Source organism: Heteronotia binoei, chromosome 21, assembly GCF_032191835.1.
Source record: "Heteronotia binoei isolate CCM8104 ecotype False Entrance Well chromosome 21, APGP_CSIRO_Hbin_v1, whole genome shotgun sequence".
NCBI classification, from domain to species: Eukaryota; Metazoa; Chordata; class Lepidosauria; order Squamata; family Gekkonidae; genus Heteronotia; species Heteronotia binoei.
This window is the reverse complement of record NC_083243.1, coordinates 139411581-139430731: the sequence shown is the minus strand read 5'-3', so window position 1 is coordinate 139430731 and position 19151 is coordinate 139411581. Positions and strand designations below refer to the sequence as shown.

Sequence of the window (19151 nt, the reverse complement as noted above, 5' to 3'; positions counted from 1 at the left end):
CTGTGGGGGGCTTTTTAAAAACCAGACCAGTTCGCAAACTGGTTCACGAACCAGGCTGTGGTTCAGTTTGCGAACTGGTCCAGGAACTGGTCCAGTTTTGTACGTGAACCAAACCAGCAATTTCTGGTCTGTGCACATCCCTAAGGATGCTTTGAGGGAACAGCGGCAATTTATGTGCATGGTTTGCCGGGGGGGGGGGGGAGGTAGAGTATTGGTTGTTTTTTTCCCAATAAGGTAAATTGGGGGGGGGGGCACCATCTTCTTGGCTGTGGAGGTAGCTGGCAAAGTCTTTTAGGCACTTTCCTTAAAACTTCCCTGCAAAAACCTGATTATAATGAGGTTTCAGGAGAGAATTATTATTTTTTTAAAGCACCTTTCAGAAATGGATCTTATTAGGCAAAGAGAATGGGAAGAGAAATGAAATGCTGATCTGGAGAAGGTACATTACTGAAATGAGTTCTGTCCTGGAGAGAAAAAGTCAAAAGATCAAAAGGAATGGCTAGATGTGACCATAAAAAGCTGGCTAATCCGATCTCATCAGATCTTGGAAGCTAAGCAGGACTTGTCCCTAGTTAATATTTGGATGGCAGACCACCCTAGCAGTCCAGGATCATGTTGCTGAGGAAGGCAGTGGCAAGCTACCTCTGAAGAGGGAGGCAGTGGCAAGTTTAAATCAAAAACTTTTTAAAATAAAAATGTAAAAAGTTTCAAGTTCTGTGCTATTCATTTTATCTATATTTCTTCTGTTTTTAAAAATTGGTTTTGGGGGGGGGGCAAATAGGTAGCCTCGCTAAGGCCCCAAAAAGCCTGGCACCAGCCCTAGAGGTAGGTGGGACTGAAATAACTGTGACTGGGGCCAAAGTCACCCAGCTGGTTTCATGTGAAGGAGCAGGGAATCAAACCTGGTTCTCCAGATTAGAGTCCGCTGCTTTTAACTACTACATCACAGTGGCTCTCACTGACATTAAGAAAACATTTGTTATTAAAATATGCCAGCTTTAGTTCAGTTAGCTAAAGAAAGTTTGAGAAATGTGAGATTTGGTTTTTTAAGACCTCCCCAATATTTCTATAGTTTGGCACTAAACTACTACAATACTACAATTAAAAAAACAACTCTAAACCAAAATCAAACCCAATCACTCCATTTTTCAGCCAAAGTACAAGTAAGGAGCTCACCAGCCTATTCAAAATGAAAAACATAGTCCTTAAAACTGAAATGTTAAAACATCTATGTACAACAGTGCAGATGTAAAACTTCAAATCACATTTAGCCTACCAGAGTAAAAGTAGAGTAGATAAAAGTCAGAGTGACTTTGTCCAGCAAAACAAATGCACTACTACGAAGAGTTAACAGTAAATGTCATGTTACCTTTAAAGTGCCTCAGCTTCTTCCATGTATAACTGCTGAAGAGCCCTCAATATACATTTCTCCTTAGCTCCATTCTCAGTTGCAGCAATTGTGACATCAGCAACAGACCCAATAATCCCTCACAACCTTATTTGCATGCCTGGACATTATACACTGGGACCAGTTCATCACAGAGGTGCCATTCACACCTTAATAATGCTGACCTGTAATTTGTTCCTTCCTCTTGCAAACATTTTTTCATCCCAAAAGATTCATGGTAAGCTGTGTTAGTATCAGCTAGCTCACAGATTTTTAGCCTCCAGCTCACACATTTTTGTCCTAGCTCAGGAAAAATGGCCCCAAAGCACAATAATTTATGCAGTAGTTCACAATTGTAATGCCAGGAGCTCACAACTTTAAAACCAGTAGCTCGCAAAGTAGAATTTTTTGGTCACAAGACTCTGCAGCTTAGAGGGAACATTGATGGTAAGTCAACACTGCACACAATACTCGTTCTCCAACCCAACACAACCATCTCCCTCATTTCCCAATCAGGTATGGTTGTTCTCCAGTTCTAAAGTGCATGAAGTTTCTGAAGAGGTCTCATTCAACAGTAGTCAACACAATTTAGGGTCAGAAAAAGACAGATCCTTCATGTTAAGGTAATCCCATAAATTCCACATCCTGAATGTCAGTAAACTAGCTGAATATTCTGAACATAAAATCATTATGAAAAACCTCTCTTCCTATAACAAAGTTAATTGTTCCATGAGTACTGCTGTACTCCTGTACTCAAGTACTGCTTTAATTTAATTTAAACACTGATGAAATCAGGTTATCTATATTACCTATATATCTATATAAATTTGTGTTACATTGACGAGCATGTTTTTGAGATATTCCTTGCCATGTTTAAGAATGGCTGACTATAAATATGACTCAGTTTTTCCAGCAAACGTAATGGAAAGGGAAAGACTAACGGACAGGCCTACCCTAGCCTTTTACTAAATTGAATTGCTTGCCACTCCTACTTATCTGTCTCTCCATAAGATCCACTCTCCAATGCCTCAAAGAGAAAAATGGATTTTAGGAGGGAGGATGGGGAAAGTTGTTACCCTAATACCCTACAATTTTGTGACCACTGGAAGGCCAGTTGGGCTTGTGTTTAGCAGTTGGTCCCCACCTTGAAAGAGGTGATGACTAGGAAAGCTGTGTGCCTCCTTAAGGTGCAGGCATCATGCAAGTGTGGCTATTTTGATTGATGGTGATTGCAAATGTTGCACTTTGAGAGCTGTGGAGAAAAGACCACTGAGACTGGATAATTAAGCAGCTTGTGTAAATCAACAAGGATACAATCGTTGCCTGTCTCAATCAGCATAGCCACCAGAGCTGAAACGATGCCAAGCCACTGGTTAGCATCCCCAGGAGCTTTCTGGGTGGGCTGATGAGTAGAGATGGTACCTGGCAACATGTACCCCAAAACTCAGTTGTGAGCACAAGTTCTGGCAAAGACAAAAAATACACTTCTTTTAAAAATATATATTTCAGAAACCAGAAATTGGTTAATGAGGCAGCTGGACCTTTGGTTATCAAAATAATACAATGATTGCTTAAGGAAGATGGCAAATAAACTGAATGAATTGTTGACATCTGTTTTTGCTGTGGAAAACATGGGGCGCACACCCATATCAGAGCCATTACATCTAAGGAGCTGAGTCAAATTGAGGTGACAAGAGATGAAGTTCTAGGATTACTATGAAAACTGAAAACCAATAAAAATTTGCAGGCATCATGGCATACACCTGAACATTCTTTAAAAACACAAATGTAAAACTGCTGATCCAGTAACAAGTATATGTAACATTGCTAAAATGGGCCTCTGTGCCAGATGGCTGGGAAACAGCATGTAATGATTTGAATTTATATATGCGTGTTCCTTTAATTGTTGGTAAGTTGCAGTAGAGAAAGGGGGGGTGAAAGAGGGGGTATGAGTGAGGTGATTGATTGGTGACTGAGAGAGTGTGGGCAGAGCTAAGAAGTATGTGTATGTGGGGGGGGGGGGGATTGGCAGGAAGGCCAGATGGTTAACTGTCTGGCACCTAAACCAAAAGCCTAGCAGAACAGCTCCGCTTTACAGGCCCTGGAGAGCTGCAGCAAGCTTTGCAGGACCCTGGTATAAGGCGAGAGCATGTTCCACCAGGCAGGAGCCAGGACTTTCAAGACCCTGGCCCTGGCTGAGGCTAAGTGGACATGCTTTGGGCCAGAGAAAACCAGTAGGTTTTGTTTAGTGGAGTGCAAGGCTCTCCAGGGTGTATAAGGGGAGAGATGGTCCCTTAGATATAGTGGTCTCGAGCTGTTCAGGGCTTTGAAGATTAATACCATCAGCTTGAAATGGATCTAGAAGTCAATTGGTAGCCATTGCAACTAGCAAAGCACCAGCTTCATATACACCCACTTAGGCATCACAGTCAGCTGGTGTGCAACTGCATTTTACCAATTGGAGTTTCTGGGTCAGGTTCAAGGGTAAGCCTGCATAGAATGTTACATTAATCTAACCTGGAAATGACCACTGAATGGGTCACTGTGGTGAGATCCTGGATACAGAGATAAGGGACCAAACTGCCTGACCCACCATAGATGATAAAAGGCAGATTCAGCAACAACTGTGACCTCAGCCTCCATGGAAAATGGAGGATCAACCCCAGGGCTCCTTCCCATCAGCATCAGCACAAGTGGCGCTTCACCAAGGGTCAGGAACCTGATTCCCAAACCAAACCTGTCCCTGCTCGTGCACAGGACCTTCATCTTCAACGGATTAAGTTTCAACTAGCTCAGTTTCAATCACCCAGCCTTGGCCTCCAGAAACAGATCCAGATTATCTAGGGTGGAGATAATCCACCAACAGACAGAGCTAAAACATTGTGGTCTTAAAGCTCCCATGAGTAAATTAGCAACCATGGAATAAAAGGACCGGTCCCCTTATTGATTAAAAATTGGTTAAATGGCAGGAAGCAGAATGTAGAAAAAAACTGATAGGTTCTCATGGTGGAGGGAAGTAAGCAGTGGGATATCTGCTATTTAATGTATTCATAGGTGATATGGAATTGGGGCTGAGAAGTGATGCAAATGATAACAAACTATTCAGAATGGTGAAAACCAAAGCAGATGGTGAAGAGCTGTAGGAAGATCTCTCTAACCTGAGTCAGTGGATAACTGTGTGCCAAAAGTCAGTTAGGCCAGGCCTTTGCAGAGTTCTGGGAATTTCTGGACCTACAACAATGATCATAAATTAGACTGCTAACCCCACCGTCACTGAGCTCTCCGAGCACTGCCCAAACAGTTGGTGCTGTACTGCACAAGTATGCAGCATATTTGCTCAGCATGTGAAGTAGGAACACAAGGGTGCCAGCTAAACATACACATCTATATCCAGCACAACCTTCATCAGATTCCACTGTTCTTTCTGTTTGTTAGCACACTGACATATTTGAAGATATATGCTGTTTCATTCAGCACTGTGGCCAAAAAGGTTGCTTACACCTGCTTAATACATGTAAAATACTATATCAAGCTCTGCCTTCTAACCCTAAGGTTTCCTCCTTCATTCTCTAAGGCACTGTTCCCTAGGTACTATCATCCCAAAGCTTCATTCATTCACAAGAACCTATGCAGTCAGAGGTGCATGGAAGCTACATCTTCTATCAAAACAGTAACTCATGATCAGGATTACATGCTGCTCTGTGCATATCCTGATGAGACAGTCAGGTTTCCATGGGAATGGTGTCTTATAACCCTCTTGGACTAACCATGGGCAAAACATAACTGGGTTATTAACCTGGAACTGCTTGATTCAATTTTATAACCAAATGTCTTTTGAAAGTGTTTTCCTTTCTTGCCCTTACCCTATCTACTGCCAGTCAATGTGCAAGAGATTTTTTCTTTTCTTTTGGGAAGTATCACCACAATCCACATGCATGTGCTGATTCCAAAATCCAAGTCTTGAAAATGCATATGTGGATGGCCCCCGCATGTGTAACCCTCAGGTCTGCGGGTAACGCTATCTAAAACATTTGCTTGGTTGTCTTACTGCCATTTCAAACTTAATATGCTTACTCACTGAACTCCTGATTATTCCTCACCTTTACCCTTCACACATCCACTGACAACAGGGCCATCCAGTAGAAAAACCTCAAAGCCTTGATTTAACTCTCCTCACTAAGCCTTATCACTATTCCGTTTACAGCACTTCTCTACCACTCAGCAAAAAAACCCATGGTAATCACTTAGCCTCAGCAATGCAATCTTCTAATGTCAGCTCTCTTCCCCAACACATTTACTCAATAATCTGCTGTCAAACTAACTACCCTTCTAGAAATTTCTTAGTGCACACACATCCTTTCCTACTGAAACAAAGCTTAAGTACATGACTGGAATGAATGCATAATCTTCCCTCATTTAATAGTCACACATACACCCTAACTATGCTGTCTTTTGTTAAATTGTAAACTCTTCGAAAGAGTTATATCTTCCTGTACTATGAAGCACCATGCACAATGATTATACATAATAACAATATCAGCATTAACAACACATGACTATACCTCTAATGTTCTATCCAATTTAATATGCACTATTAGAAAGTCTTTTCCTCCATTAAAAGGAGAACTGAATGGATTAAAAAGATAACAAACAGCTCAAATTTTTTAATATTAATCTTCCTCCCTACTTTATTGTCTATGAATGACTTAGTTGCATGTTTTATTTATTGTAATCAACATAACTAATGAAAGGAATGTATTTGTATATATAAACTATGTATTTGAAACATAAAAAGCTGATTTACCACCATCCCCTTTTGTTTTCAACTTAGTCCCCATTATTATTAACATTCTATTCCTTATGGAACACATTTTTGCTTTTTTGACAGTCCTGTATCAGAAGTAGCTAATGGGCAGAGGAAAAATGCTGGTTCTCCATTCTACTTATTATGATTATTGCCCATTCCAAAACTGTCCATTAAGCTGCTTTTCTGAGAGACATCTTCCAAATCCATAAGCTGCTTTGGACAAAAAGTGAATGTTCATGAAGGAAGAATACCTCCAACTCTAGAATGCTGAACATGAAAGCAATAATACAATATTTCACCCAAGAAAAATACAATTCCATGAAAGTGTAAGCCAAGACTCGGCAAAAGCTTTTAAAATTAGTTTATAGGGATAATTCCTATTCAACAGCATTACACACACAACCCTCAAAATGTCAGTCTTTTCAGTAATGTTCAAAAACACACACATTAACAATCTGGAGGAATCAATAGTTTTAAAAGTGTTAAAGAAAGAATGCTTAATTACTTCCTTCTTAGCTGACTAAAATCTCTAGAAAAGAGATATACTACCAGAACCCTCTCCTGAAGAAACAAAACATAGATATCACAACTAGAAACGAAATCTTCAAACCTATTATTCCCTATCTAAATTTGGCAGTTATTGGTTCCTCTCCAAAGACTACAGTATATGTGCCAAGATGATAATTGTGGTAAACATTTGTTTCATACAATATCACAACAATAGTGTTAACCTGAAGCTGCTGCAAGTGTATAATTCAATTCCTTCTCCCTTGTTTGATCCTATCCCAAGTCGTCATTTCAGACTCTCTTACCAAATTCCTACCTGATCCCCACAGAAATACTTGCTGCTTTTCACTTGTCTTTCCTCTCAAGTGAGACTTAATTCTGGTATAGTTACTAATCCATGGCTCATTGCCTCATCTTTGCTACTGACCACTACCAGGCTGCTCTGAAGAACCGAGCACACTTCAGTGAGAAGGAATAATGGCAGCATAACCATAAAGCCAGGCTACAAAGAGCTCCACCAGGCTTGACTATGGCCGTTTTCCCACTTACCTTACCCCGGAGCGACGTCCCTCTTCACCATGCTGCGTCTGCGCGGATTTCACACAAACTGCTGCGCAGCACCAGGAAGAGCCGCGTTGTCCCGGGGCTTTTGTGTCGCAAATGTAAACTATGGCCGGGTTCCCACTTACCTTACCCCGGAGCGACGTCCCTCTTCACCGTGCTGCGTCTGCGCGGATTTCGCACAAACTGCTGCGCAGCACCAGGAAGAGCCGCGTAGTCCCGGGGCTTTTGCATCGCAAATGTAAACCGCCCAAAAGCAGGTTTACATTTGCGACACAAAAGCCCCGGGACTACACGGCTCTTCCTGGTGCTGCGCAGCAGTTTGTGTGAAATCCGCGCAGACGCAGCGCGGTGAAGAGGGACGTCGCTCTGGGGTAAGGTAAGTGGGAAAACGGCCAGCCTCTCTTCACTCAGGCTGGGAAGATGAAGGTAATAAGATTCTGCTTCAAGGAGGTTTGGTTTTTTTAACTGGGGAAGTGTAAAATGATATGAATCTGCATCAAGGGAGCATTAGAAGGAAAGACCAAAAATGTATTGCCTTTACGAGGAATGCTTGCAACCTAAGGCAACTTCAATTGAGAAAATAAATGCAAAGGTCCCTCCACCAGTCAGTCCTTTTATCATAATGGAGGGCCTGGTATTAGACTTTGTTCCTCAGTTTACTTTACAAAACCTTCACAGTAAGTGTAGTATTCATGTTTAATATTACACTCACCTTCAAGATTTACAAAATCATATTCACTAGGTTTCAACAGTATGCATTACTGCATTCACTAAACGCATCTAAACATATTCAGAAGCATAGAATATTGTCGTATAACAATCCTACATCTACATGAGGCGTGTCGAATATATAAACCAACAAGTGTCTGCAGGATTTACTAAATTTAGTAAGCATAGGAAGCAGGTATCAAAAACAGTTCTGCTGCATCTCAGCAACTGATACAGAACTGTAGTGTTTTGTCACTCCAACTTTTGAGTCTCAGTGCACCTGTGTATAAAATAAATACTCTAGTCTACCCTCACACAATCTGTGTGGAGAAGGAAGACCATCAGAGCGGAAGACAATTAGAAAGGAACTAAAAAGCAGGTCTAGACAGCACACACACACACTCTCTTTTCCAAAGGACTAGAACAGGGGTGTCACATATGCAGCCTGGGGGCTGCCAAATCAGGCCCCCCGAGGGCTCAAATCAGGTCCCCTGAGCAACTGGCTGTCATCTGCTTCCTTCTCCCTCTCTCTTGCTTCCTTCTATATCACAGCTTGTTTTGCCAGGCTTGCTCAATCTCACAGGAGCTACAGAGCAAAGCCTCTATTTTCTTCATTGGCTGAGGCTCCTCCCTTGGGGAGGAAGGGGGGAAGGACAGCTTGCTTTGCCAGGCTCTCTCAACTGCATAGCAGAGCTACTGAGTCTCCTCTATTAGCTGAGGCTACTCCCCCCTGCCCCCCCCCCCCGTCCTGGTCCCCTGGGGAAGGAAGGAGCCAGAGCTTCCATTGCCCAGTTCCCTGAATCCTCTGGGAAAATACAAAGAAAGTACCTTTAAGACCAACAAGTGCTGATTTTTTTAAAGTGCTAATGTTTTAAGCATGTTTTATTTTAAGTTTTTTAAAAAATCTTTATTTCTGTTTGTGTCCTTATATCTCTGCTACCTGGCATTACATTTTGTGACACATATGGCCTGGCTCCACAAGGTCTTATTTGTCAGATCCAGCCTTCATAACATATGAGCTTGACACCCCTGGACTAGAAGGTACACACAACATGTTTAATGAGCTGGTCACTGTTTTCTTGACTGATGCTTGGGTTGTACAGTATTGCATGTTCACTCCAGAACTTTTCTAAACACTTGCTAGTAAACAACTAATGAGCACAAAGACATTAAGACAAATGAACCTATAGGTGCTCTTACAACGAGGTAGGTGGTTGCCTGTGAAATACAAGTTTAAGACATGCAATGCAATTACAATACAAAAACAGGATCTAACTTTTGACTTCAGTGACCCACTGCAGATGTAGCAAGGCCTGATGCCCAGCCACAGTCAGGTAACAAAATCACCCAGCAGGCTCATGTACTTCTCTCCCTCTTTTTTGGAGATAGCTGCAGTTAGCTACATGACTACATCAGTATTAATGATAACTAGATGATGCCAAGGCAGTTTGTAATCATGGGTAGAAGCGGGCTTGCTATTTGTGGTTAGAATTAACATGGATATAGAATTAACACAGACATAGCTAGCCATAGGAAGTTCCAAAGAAAATAAGTCAATGAAAAACATGAGCTGGTAAGCAAACATTGCTGCACAACACAATCTTGTCTTCAGTTAAAGGCCTGCCCAAAACTTTACATTAATTTGAAGTGAGAGAGGAAGCCCCCCAACATCAGAAGAGGCAATTTCATAATGGAGGCAGCATCACACAAAAAAGTCCATGAACAGGGAAGTCTGCATGAGGAAACCAAGGGCAAGCCACATAAGTACAAGGTATACCCAGGCAGTGTTCCCTCTAAGCTGAGTTAGCATGAGCTAGGTCACAGATTTTTAGCCTCCAGCTCACACATTTTTGTCTTAGCTCAGGAAAAATGGCACCAGAGCCAACTAATTTATGCAGCAGCTCACAATTTTAATACCAGTAGCTCACAAAATATAATTTTTGCTCACAACTCTGCAGCTTAGAGGGAACACTGCACACAGGTACAAAACAGTAGTACACAGGTACAAAGTGGTTGCACCCCTGGCCTCCCCTCAAGGGTTAATGTGAATAGTAATGGGCCTAGTTCATCCTGATGGTGTTACTATTTGGCCTGTACAGCTGTTATCTTCAAGGCCAGAGATGAAGGTGGTGAGATAGCTTCTTGTGAGAACCTGCCGCCTGTAGGATGGAGGGAGAAGAGCCAGGTGTGATGAGGTAATCATCTAGAGGCTTCTCCAGAGAGCATGTTCTGACTGGATGTCATCTTCACCTGATGTTGCTCGGTCAAAACCTATAATTCAGCTCAGATTTGAGTTCCTTGACAGTGGTCTTGCATTGCAGGTATTTTTGTTCTATGCCATGAAGGACTTCTAGGGTAAAAACTAAACTGGAAATGGAAATTAACAGGCAGAAAATAAATGGTTTAAAGATAGATTTAGTATGAGTATTGCCACTAGCTCTCCACACCAAATGAGCTGCTACATTCTACATCAACTGAAGTGTCCACATTGTCTTCAAGAACAGCCCCATGTAGAGCATATGAAAATAGTACGGCCTTGAGTTTACCATGTGTGAATCAGTGTGACTAGACCAGCTGACTCTAAGGGGCCAATTTAGATGCATGAAGAATGCACTCTGCCAACAACCAACAAACTTGACAAACCTAATAATGGGCAGCATAATATCCTGCAAGACATTATCTTGTTTTCAGTCAGCATAATCTCTGCCTTGACCATATGTAGTTTCAGTTTGTTCAGTCTTCACCATTTGACCGCATAAAACAAACTTTGGAGCCAGTACAAAATTTTATGGGCCAGTCTCATCCATAACAAATACAATTTTCACTCTCATGTCAGCCTCCTTGAGCAGTTTACATGATTTCTGAAATTTACTTCAATTACATACTTACAAAAATATCTTATACCATCTTTTTGGCTATGTACGAGGAAAATATTAATATAAAATGTTCCAAAATTAAACATCTTTCTAAATCCAATTACAAACAAAACACGGATCTGTCATTTTGTTGAAAGACTACATTCTTTGGTGAAAAACTAGTAAAATGTATAGTTTTGTTTACATTTTTATTTTTAGTTCAATGTCACCTTGCTAAATGAATAGCAAACAGAAGTTAAAACTTGTAAAACAAAAGCTTTAACTCCCACCAAAAGTAAAATACAAGCATCACAAACCAAAAAAAAACAGCAAGAAAGCCTAAGACATAGAGAATTATCAATGACTTTTTAAAGGCTGTCTTGATTCTCATGTGACAGTGTAAAGGTAATAAGAAAATATCAATTTACCCTCATTGGTAATCTATGTATTTTTTTCCATACAATATTTAAAAGTGGGTTAGACATCATTAAAAAGCCTCACAGCAAGTTAGAAACCATAAAAAGTAAAATTCACATAATTTCAATCTAATAACCAACATTTGTTTTACTCTACACATTCTGCAATTAATTGTAGCAGAAGCAGCCTGTTTAAAATAGGGCCACTTTACATTTCTTACAAAACCAAACCAAAATATAAAAGGGAAGTAAAGGAGAAGGTGGCAAGGAAGACATTCATAAGAAACCATGCACATAGACTTGGATTGTGCCTTCTGAGCTGGGAAGGACCAAGTCCATATAGTGGAGATTCTGGGCCCTTCAAGGTCTGAGCCTTTCCCAAGGTTAGAGAAGGGATGGTGGGGTGAAGCAGGGTGGCACACTCAGCAGCAAAAGAGAACAGACTGAGTAGAGAGGTATGAAAGAAAGTCTGAAATAGGTTATAAACATAATAACTATAGTTGGGGTCAGTGAAAGAAGCCAGAACTGTGATGCATATCTCCACTCTGTTATTGGTCTTCTTCCCCACCCACCTCTTTGATCTAAGTCAAGAAGCTCTGAGAGAAAGGTGGGCCTGGAAGCTCCAATGGAGTTCCAGGGCTATTAGCATGCGGAAGCCAGCTTACTCTTTGCCATTGTCTTGCATATTGGGACCTGGAAAGACAGGTGAAATACAGAATTATTAAATAACTCTGGTGCCCTGTTTTTGTTGTCAGGCTCCTTAGTTAAAGAGATGTATAGTGAGGGGTTACTGGCATAATGACAAAACCCAGCTCCAAAAAATACAATAATTTCAACAATGGGCTTCATGTAAAAGCTAGATAACACAAGTGAAAACACAAACCCAAGCTGACTGATTAAAAAACCAGTTACAATGCTCTGAACATGACAAAACAGAAAATAATAGTCACTGTAGCACTCTCCCCTCAAAGCTCTTTCTATGTACTGTTTTTAAAAAGGTCTACTATATGTACCTAAAACTAAACCAAGTTATATAAACTTGCAAACATAAGCCCTGATGCTATAAACTACCACCAGAGAGAATTCTTTAGAAATTATTTCCATCTGGCAGCTGTTCCAAGCAATAAACCATTCGTGTGTATTAACTTGCTACATCAAATGATCATTGCTCATCTCCATATTGTAGCAAACCAACAGGCAGTAGTGTAGTGTTAGAATGATGGTAAATAGTCATAATGGAACCAATTAGCAACCAGCTACACACAAAAAGCTCAAAGTTCCCAACACACAATCATCTTCAAGGTCTCTTCATGACAGTGACACAAGGTTGACCTAAGTTTCAAACTAATTACAACTCTGGATGGCCTGGCTTCCTGTCAGTTATTTTTTCTATAGAAATATATTTAATTTCCCAGTATGTCAAACTACTGCTACTACGCTTTTCACTTTGAAATTATAATTAATACACTTATTACATGAGTGAAGATCCTTACATAGTTCTATAAATAAACAATAACGATTTACCAGAGAAAAAGAGCAAAAAATCAGATAAAAAGAGCAAAAAATAAAATAAAATAAAAAGCATTATCTGCCAAAATGGCACATCTGAACAAAATCCTTTTCTTTCCTTTTAAAAAAATATTGTCAGGAACAAATAGAGTGTCTAAGAAGCACTGAAATCTCTATATCAATGCCAGGAACTTCAAGTTTGTTAACACAACTTTAAAAATATAAGAACACTTTAAAAATTCAATATAGCCATTTATTTTTCTGATAAAATAAAATAATTATAAATTAATGCTGCACTTGTAAAGCTTGTCTATAAACATTTCAAATGATGAAATAATATTCTCCTTTGTGACAAGATAGTAGTTAATTAAAACTGGTCTACTCCCAAGAAACTGCATTCATGCTGATTTGAGTTTCCATTCCTGTCAAATCAATCTACAGAAATACACATTAAAGCCTAAATAATAACGGTGTTTATATTATAGCCACTCATTTTAGACACAAATTACACACAAACGTCTGCTCTTTGTCAGATATTTCAACCGATCAGGCTACACAAAGGACAGCTGTAGTCTTGCCCTACTAAATGCTGCCCAGGTTAAAAGATTATTAATGGTTACGCACCTGCTTTTTGTGTAGAGCAGGGAAGAAACACAAAAACATGGGGAAAATAAAGTACAAAGGAAATCTGCTCCTTTCCTGGCAGCAGGTTCGGAAGCCAGCTCAGCATCCTCTGGCATTACTTGCTAAGTTCAGCATATTTGCTATTTTCATCCTTCTCTCAGTACTCCATTGCACCATTAGCCAGTTTCACTAACATCATTTCCTACAGCTATTCAGTCCATTAAATGCACAGAGACGCAAGCCCCCGAGATATTAATTCATTTTTTCACAGCCACTGATTCAGCCGTGCATAGTGCTATACTGACGTCTGACCTCGCAGCCTCTTGTATGCTGAATTCATGCTTGCCATTTCCTCATCTCTCAGCAGCTATTGGCTAACACAGTTGATGGACAGTCTAAGGAATGCATAAGAGGAGAGCTACTTGGTATATTGCCAAATGCCATCTGCAAAGCTATTTCTAGTCTTGCCAGCTTGTCAGGTTTCAATAAACTAACAACATCTGAAAAGGGTTTCTTCTGTCACATATCTTGCTTGCCTAATTTTATGTCCATTCAAGGCAGTATACATCATTCAAGTCTTCATTTGGCTTCCTGTGGACTGCCTGCCAGGTATTCACATCTAAACACCTTTAATAAATCACCAAGCCACTACTATTTAAAACAAAAGATGAGAAATACAGTCTCCATAAACTGTATGTGCAAGCAAGCAGGGGCAACTATATGTATTCTGAGCCCGGCAATTCCAATGTTTCTGTTACACCACCACAAACCAAGATCTAGGTCACTGATCACAGAAGAGGAGAAAAACTTTAACATTTAGTTATTCCTGAACTTATTACAGCACCTACATTACAGTATATGAAAGCCTATCCTCACAGTAAGAGATTTTAGTTTGAGATGGCTAGCTACTTGAGTCCATATACTTTGAATACAGACAACTAAAACAGATCCATAGTGTACAACTTTTCAGCAACAGCCAATACAGTCTCTTACCATTTGACAAAGGCAAGAGTATCTTAAATGTGTTTAAAAAAAGGCAAGACTGAAAGTAGAAGCCATATCTCCTACCTGGAAGGATGAAAGAAATAAAAAGAAATTGTGGAAATAAGGTATCAAATCCAGAAGTTTTCCCCCTAAACTTAAGATATTTCTCGACTGCGTGCTCATTACCCAGATAACAAATATTCACCACCAACCATATTCAGCTTTTGTACTCTGCTAATCTACCTGCTTCATGCAGGACTTCTGATACATTTGCAAAAGGCACACTTTAATAAAGAACCTTCTGAGGGGGTGAACAAACATGTGGACAAAGGAGACCCAATAGATGTTGTTTACCTTGACTTCCAGAAAGCTTTTGATAAAGTTCCTCATCAAAGGCTCCTTAGAAAGCTTGAGAGCCATGGAGTAAAAGGACAGGTCCTCTTGTGGATCAAAAACTGGCTGAGTAATAGGAAGCAGAGAGTGATTATAAATGGGCAGTCTTCGCAGTGGAGGACGGTAAGCAGTGGGGTGCCGCAGGGCTCGGTACTGGGTCCCATGCTCTTTAACTTGTTCATAAATGATTTAGAGTTGGGAGTGAGCAGTGAAGTGGCCAAGTTTGAGGATGACACTAAATTGTTCAGGGTGGTGAGAACCAGAGAGGATTGTGAGGAACTCCAAAGGGATCTGTTGAGGCTGGGTGAGTGGGTGTCAACGTGGCAGATGTCATGGGTGCTGGGGACCCTTCAGAGGAAGTTGAGTCTGATGAGGAAACTGTGCCCCTGCCACCTGCACCAGTGCCCCTGCCTCCTGCTGGAGAAGATCCCAGCCCCCCTGCCTCGCCCTCTCGGGTGGCTCGTGTGCGTGACCGCCTCCGGCAGGACCTCAGGGATCGGAGGAGGGCGGCACGCTCACAAGCAAGACGCTCCCTGAGCCCTGAGAGGATTCTGGCCCTTCTAAGAGCAAGGATGCTTGAGTGGTAACAGGATCCTGGCTGCCTCCCTGAGCCAGCAATTAGCCCAAACGGGCAACAGCCAGCAGAGGGCTATATAGCTGTGGGCTTTGGGAGGAAGCTTTGTGGAAGCAACTAGTCATCTCCCTGACATTCTAGCATCCACTCCGGCTTGACTTTGGTTCCTGACTCCCTGACTTTGGCTTTGGACTTCTGGACTCCCTGACCTCGGCTTCTGGACCTCAGACCTGCGATACTTCTACAGTGATTCGGATTTGGTGCCTCGGACCCTCCTGCTTACTGGCTACAGACCTCGGACTGCCTCTGGACTTTGCCTGACCCGGCCCCAGCCGTGACAGCAGATGCGGTTCAATGTGGCCAAGTGCAAAGTAATGCACATTGGGGCCAAGAATCCCAGCTACAAATACAAGTTGATGGGGTGTGAACTGGCAGAGACTTACCAAGAGAGAGATCTTGGGGTCGTGGTAGATAACTCACTGAAAATGTTAAGACAGTGTGCGTTTGCAATAAAAAAGGCCAACGCCATGCTGGGAATTATTAGGAAGGGAATTGAAAACAAATCAGCCAGTATCATAATGCCCCTGTATAAATCGATGGTGCGGTCTCATTTGGAGTACTGTGTGCAGTTCTGGTCGCCGCACCTCAAAAAGAATATTATAGCATTGGAGAAAGTCCAGAAAAGGGCAACTAGAATGATTAAAGGGCTGGAGCACTTTCCCTATGAAGAAAGGTTGCAACGCTTGGGACTCTTTAGCTTGGAGAAACGTCGACTGCGGGGTGACATGATAGAGGTTTACAAGATAATGCATGGGATGGAGAAAGTAGAGAAAGAAGTCCTTTTCTCCCTTTCTCACAATTCAAGAACTCGTGGGCATTCGATGAAATTGCTGAGCAGACAGGTTAAAACGGATAAAAGGAAGTACTTCTTCACCCAAAGGGTGATTAACATGTGGAATTCACTGCCACAGGAGGTGGTGGCGGCCACAAGTATAGCCACCTTCAAGAAGGGTTTAGATAAATATATGGAGCACAGGTCCATCAGTGGCTATTAGCCACAGTGTATGTGTGTATATAAAATTTTTTGCCACTGTGTGACACAGAGTGTTGGACTTGATGGGCCGTTGGCCTGATCCAACATGGCTTCTCTTATGTTCTCTTATGTTCTCTTAACCAATTTTTTAATATGTTACAAAGGCAAAAGGGTACAATAACAGGCATATCTTGCAGTTTATGTTAGTAATCTGATGAAAACAAAAATTCATTTTTAGATGCAAATTCAAAAGATCTGTTTTAACATCTGCCTTCTGTATCAAATACCACTTTGTACAAATTAAATTATGCACCAAGAAGACAGGAACATAGAGTTATGTTCAACAACAATAATCAATAAACTATTGTAATTGCTTACTCATATTCAGAATCCAAAGTCACATGGAAGCTGCCTTATATTGAATCAGGCCATTGGTTCATCAAAGTCAGTACTATATGCTCCAACTGTCAGTGTCTCTCCATGATCTCAGGGTCTGTCTTTCATAACATCTACTACCTGATCCTTGAATTGAACCTGAAAAATTCTACATGTCAAGCAGATGCTTTACCCCAGCCATGGTTTCTGCCTGAAGTCAATGCCACTAACATTTCCAGCACTACCAACAGCTACAGAAATGTGAATAGATGCAGTCACACTACTGAACACACCATAGCCTATGCCACAGAATAAGATGTGTATTGGAACCTGAAAAATATGAGTTCCAATCTGAATGAAATTGTTCCATGTATCTAGTCCTCACGGGTGCAGAAATGACCCAGAACACTCGTGGCTCTGACAAGAGTGAGACCTCTATAAAGAACATGAGACTCATTTAGCACTGTTGCATTTAATCTAAGATGTCCTCTTCCTCTCTTTATGCATATCTATTGCTGCTACATGAACAAAAACTGCTGCCTTCCCACAGATTTGTGAATTCAAGCAACTTTAGCTCTTCTTCGATTTGTGTAATATATCTTTTCATATTTAAAAACCATCAGTAGCTTTCTGTTTGCTACCAAAGTATTTAAGCAAAATTCCTCAAATTAAATTTTAACAGTAAGCCAATTTTCTGTGTAAGATCTTATTAAAGTAATTCAGCTTTGCTCACATTTATCTTTTTATGACTTTTACAAAAGAGTTCGCAAAATTAAATAATTTTATGTACAGTTAAACCTTTTGGTCTGAAACTTTTTAATAAGCAAGCAGACCCACTGGACACTTCCTTTTTCAGACTCTTCAGAGTTGCACAGAGATAAAGATAGCAATGTAACAATGGTTAGGAGGCCAGGAATCTTTCTCAGCTTGCATTCTCCCTCCACCTACCTCTCATGCAAATTCCCCTGCTCCATTCCCAGCTTAATACTAGGCATAGGACAGCATTGTATATATAGCACTGCTAGCCATGGTTAGCTAGAGGCTAATTTACAGTTTGTAAGAGCCCCGTGGCGCAGGGTGTTAAAGCTGCAGTACTGCAGTCCTAAGCTCTGTTCACGACCTGAGTTCGATCCCCAGCGGAAGCTGGGTTTTCAGGTAGCTGGCTCGAGGTTGACTCAGCCTTCCATCCTTCCGAGGTCGGTAAAATGAATACCCAGCTTGCTGGGGGCGGGGAGTGTAGATAACTGGGGAAGGCAATGACAAACCACCCAGTAAAAAGTCTGCCGTGAAAACGTTGTGAAAGCAATGTCACCCCAGAGTCGGAAACGACTGATGCTTGCACAGGGGATCTTTCCTTTTCCAATTTACAATTTAAACAAATCTACTTTAAATTGCATGGGTGAAAAGAGGAAGTATGCAAGTTTGAAGCAAACATTCTAAAATCTTTAAATTCAGTAAGAAAACCACTAACCAAATGCCTCTATTTCGCCATTACAGGAGGTGCTAAGTTTCCCTCATAACTGTAAATCAGGAACTTGTAACTAGACATGGAGATTGCAGATCTTTCAGCATCCTTTCAGTTCAATTACAGATACATCATGAGTGAGAATTTAACACTTCAACCTACTCACAATTTTGCGGATTCACATGGAGAAAGGGAATTAGTAAAACCATGCAGTGGAAGGGTTAAACCCCTCCCCCCCACTTGCATGTTCCTGATTCAAAATGGGGTCCTGCACAGCTGTAATACAGCTTATAGATGCTCTGACGATCCAATCATGGATCTCACAGCCTGTCATTTCCTTTGAGCACAGACACCAAATGTTCAGCTTTCCATTTACCTTTTGAAAGTATGCCTGAAGACAAATTCAGAAGGAAAATCAATGAAACTAAAACAAAATTTAAATATAGGCCGATTTTTCATGTGACATTTGGCAATGACTATAATATAATGATGAATGACAAAAGTCTTTAATGTTTTCTTTAAACTTACAAGTGTAGAAATCTTTAAAACATTTAATCTTCCCTAATTCCTTAGACTCAGGGCAAATAACAATTTAACTATCTCAAATGACAACACAATACCAAAAAACTTGGGTGATCTCAGCTAACCATACCTATCCCTGGCAGCTGAAAGCATGTTTAAATCAAGCTTTACATCACTTCTGGTCTCCAAAATCAGTGGACTCTTCCAGAAAGAGCAAATTCCCAACTTGGAGAACAGTCTCCATTATCCTCCATCATAAATCTTATTCTTACTTTAATACAGTATGAGCAAAAATAAAAATAAAAATTGAAAGGCCATTCGCAGTTTGCCTTGGTCATCCTGATGAAATGCAAACAAAGCGGTTTCTACAATATTCTGGGCTCAGGGCCAGCCCTAGACTTCTGGCACCCTAGGCAAGGCTAACTTCT

General features: G+C 40.9%; 1 protein-coding gene across 5 annotated transcripts in view; it reads right to left on the bottom strand.

The window, feature by feature from the left end:
- BTBD10 (BTB domain containing 10) overlaps positions 1–19151 on the bottom strand; it is a 46899-nt gene that overhangs the window by 15277 nt on the left and 12471 nt on the right. The window contains exon 1 of one of the 5 annotated variants that reach the window (XM_060261086.1): positions 13378–13674. The exons of the other annotated variants lie outside the window; for them this stretch is intronic. Within the exon in view, the coding sequence (XP_060117069.1) occupies positions 13378–13493 (116 nt within the window). The 5' untranslated portion in view covers positions 13494–13674. Of the gene's footprint in view, positions 1–13377; positions 13675–19151 lie in introns of those variants that run through there. 5 annotated transcript variants of the gene reach the window in all.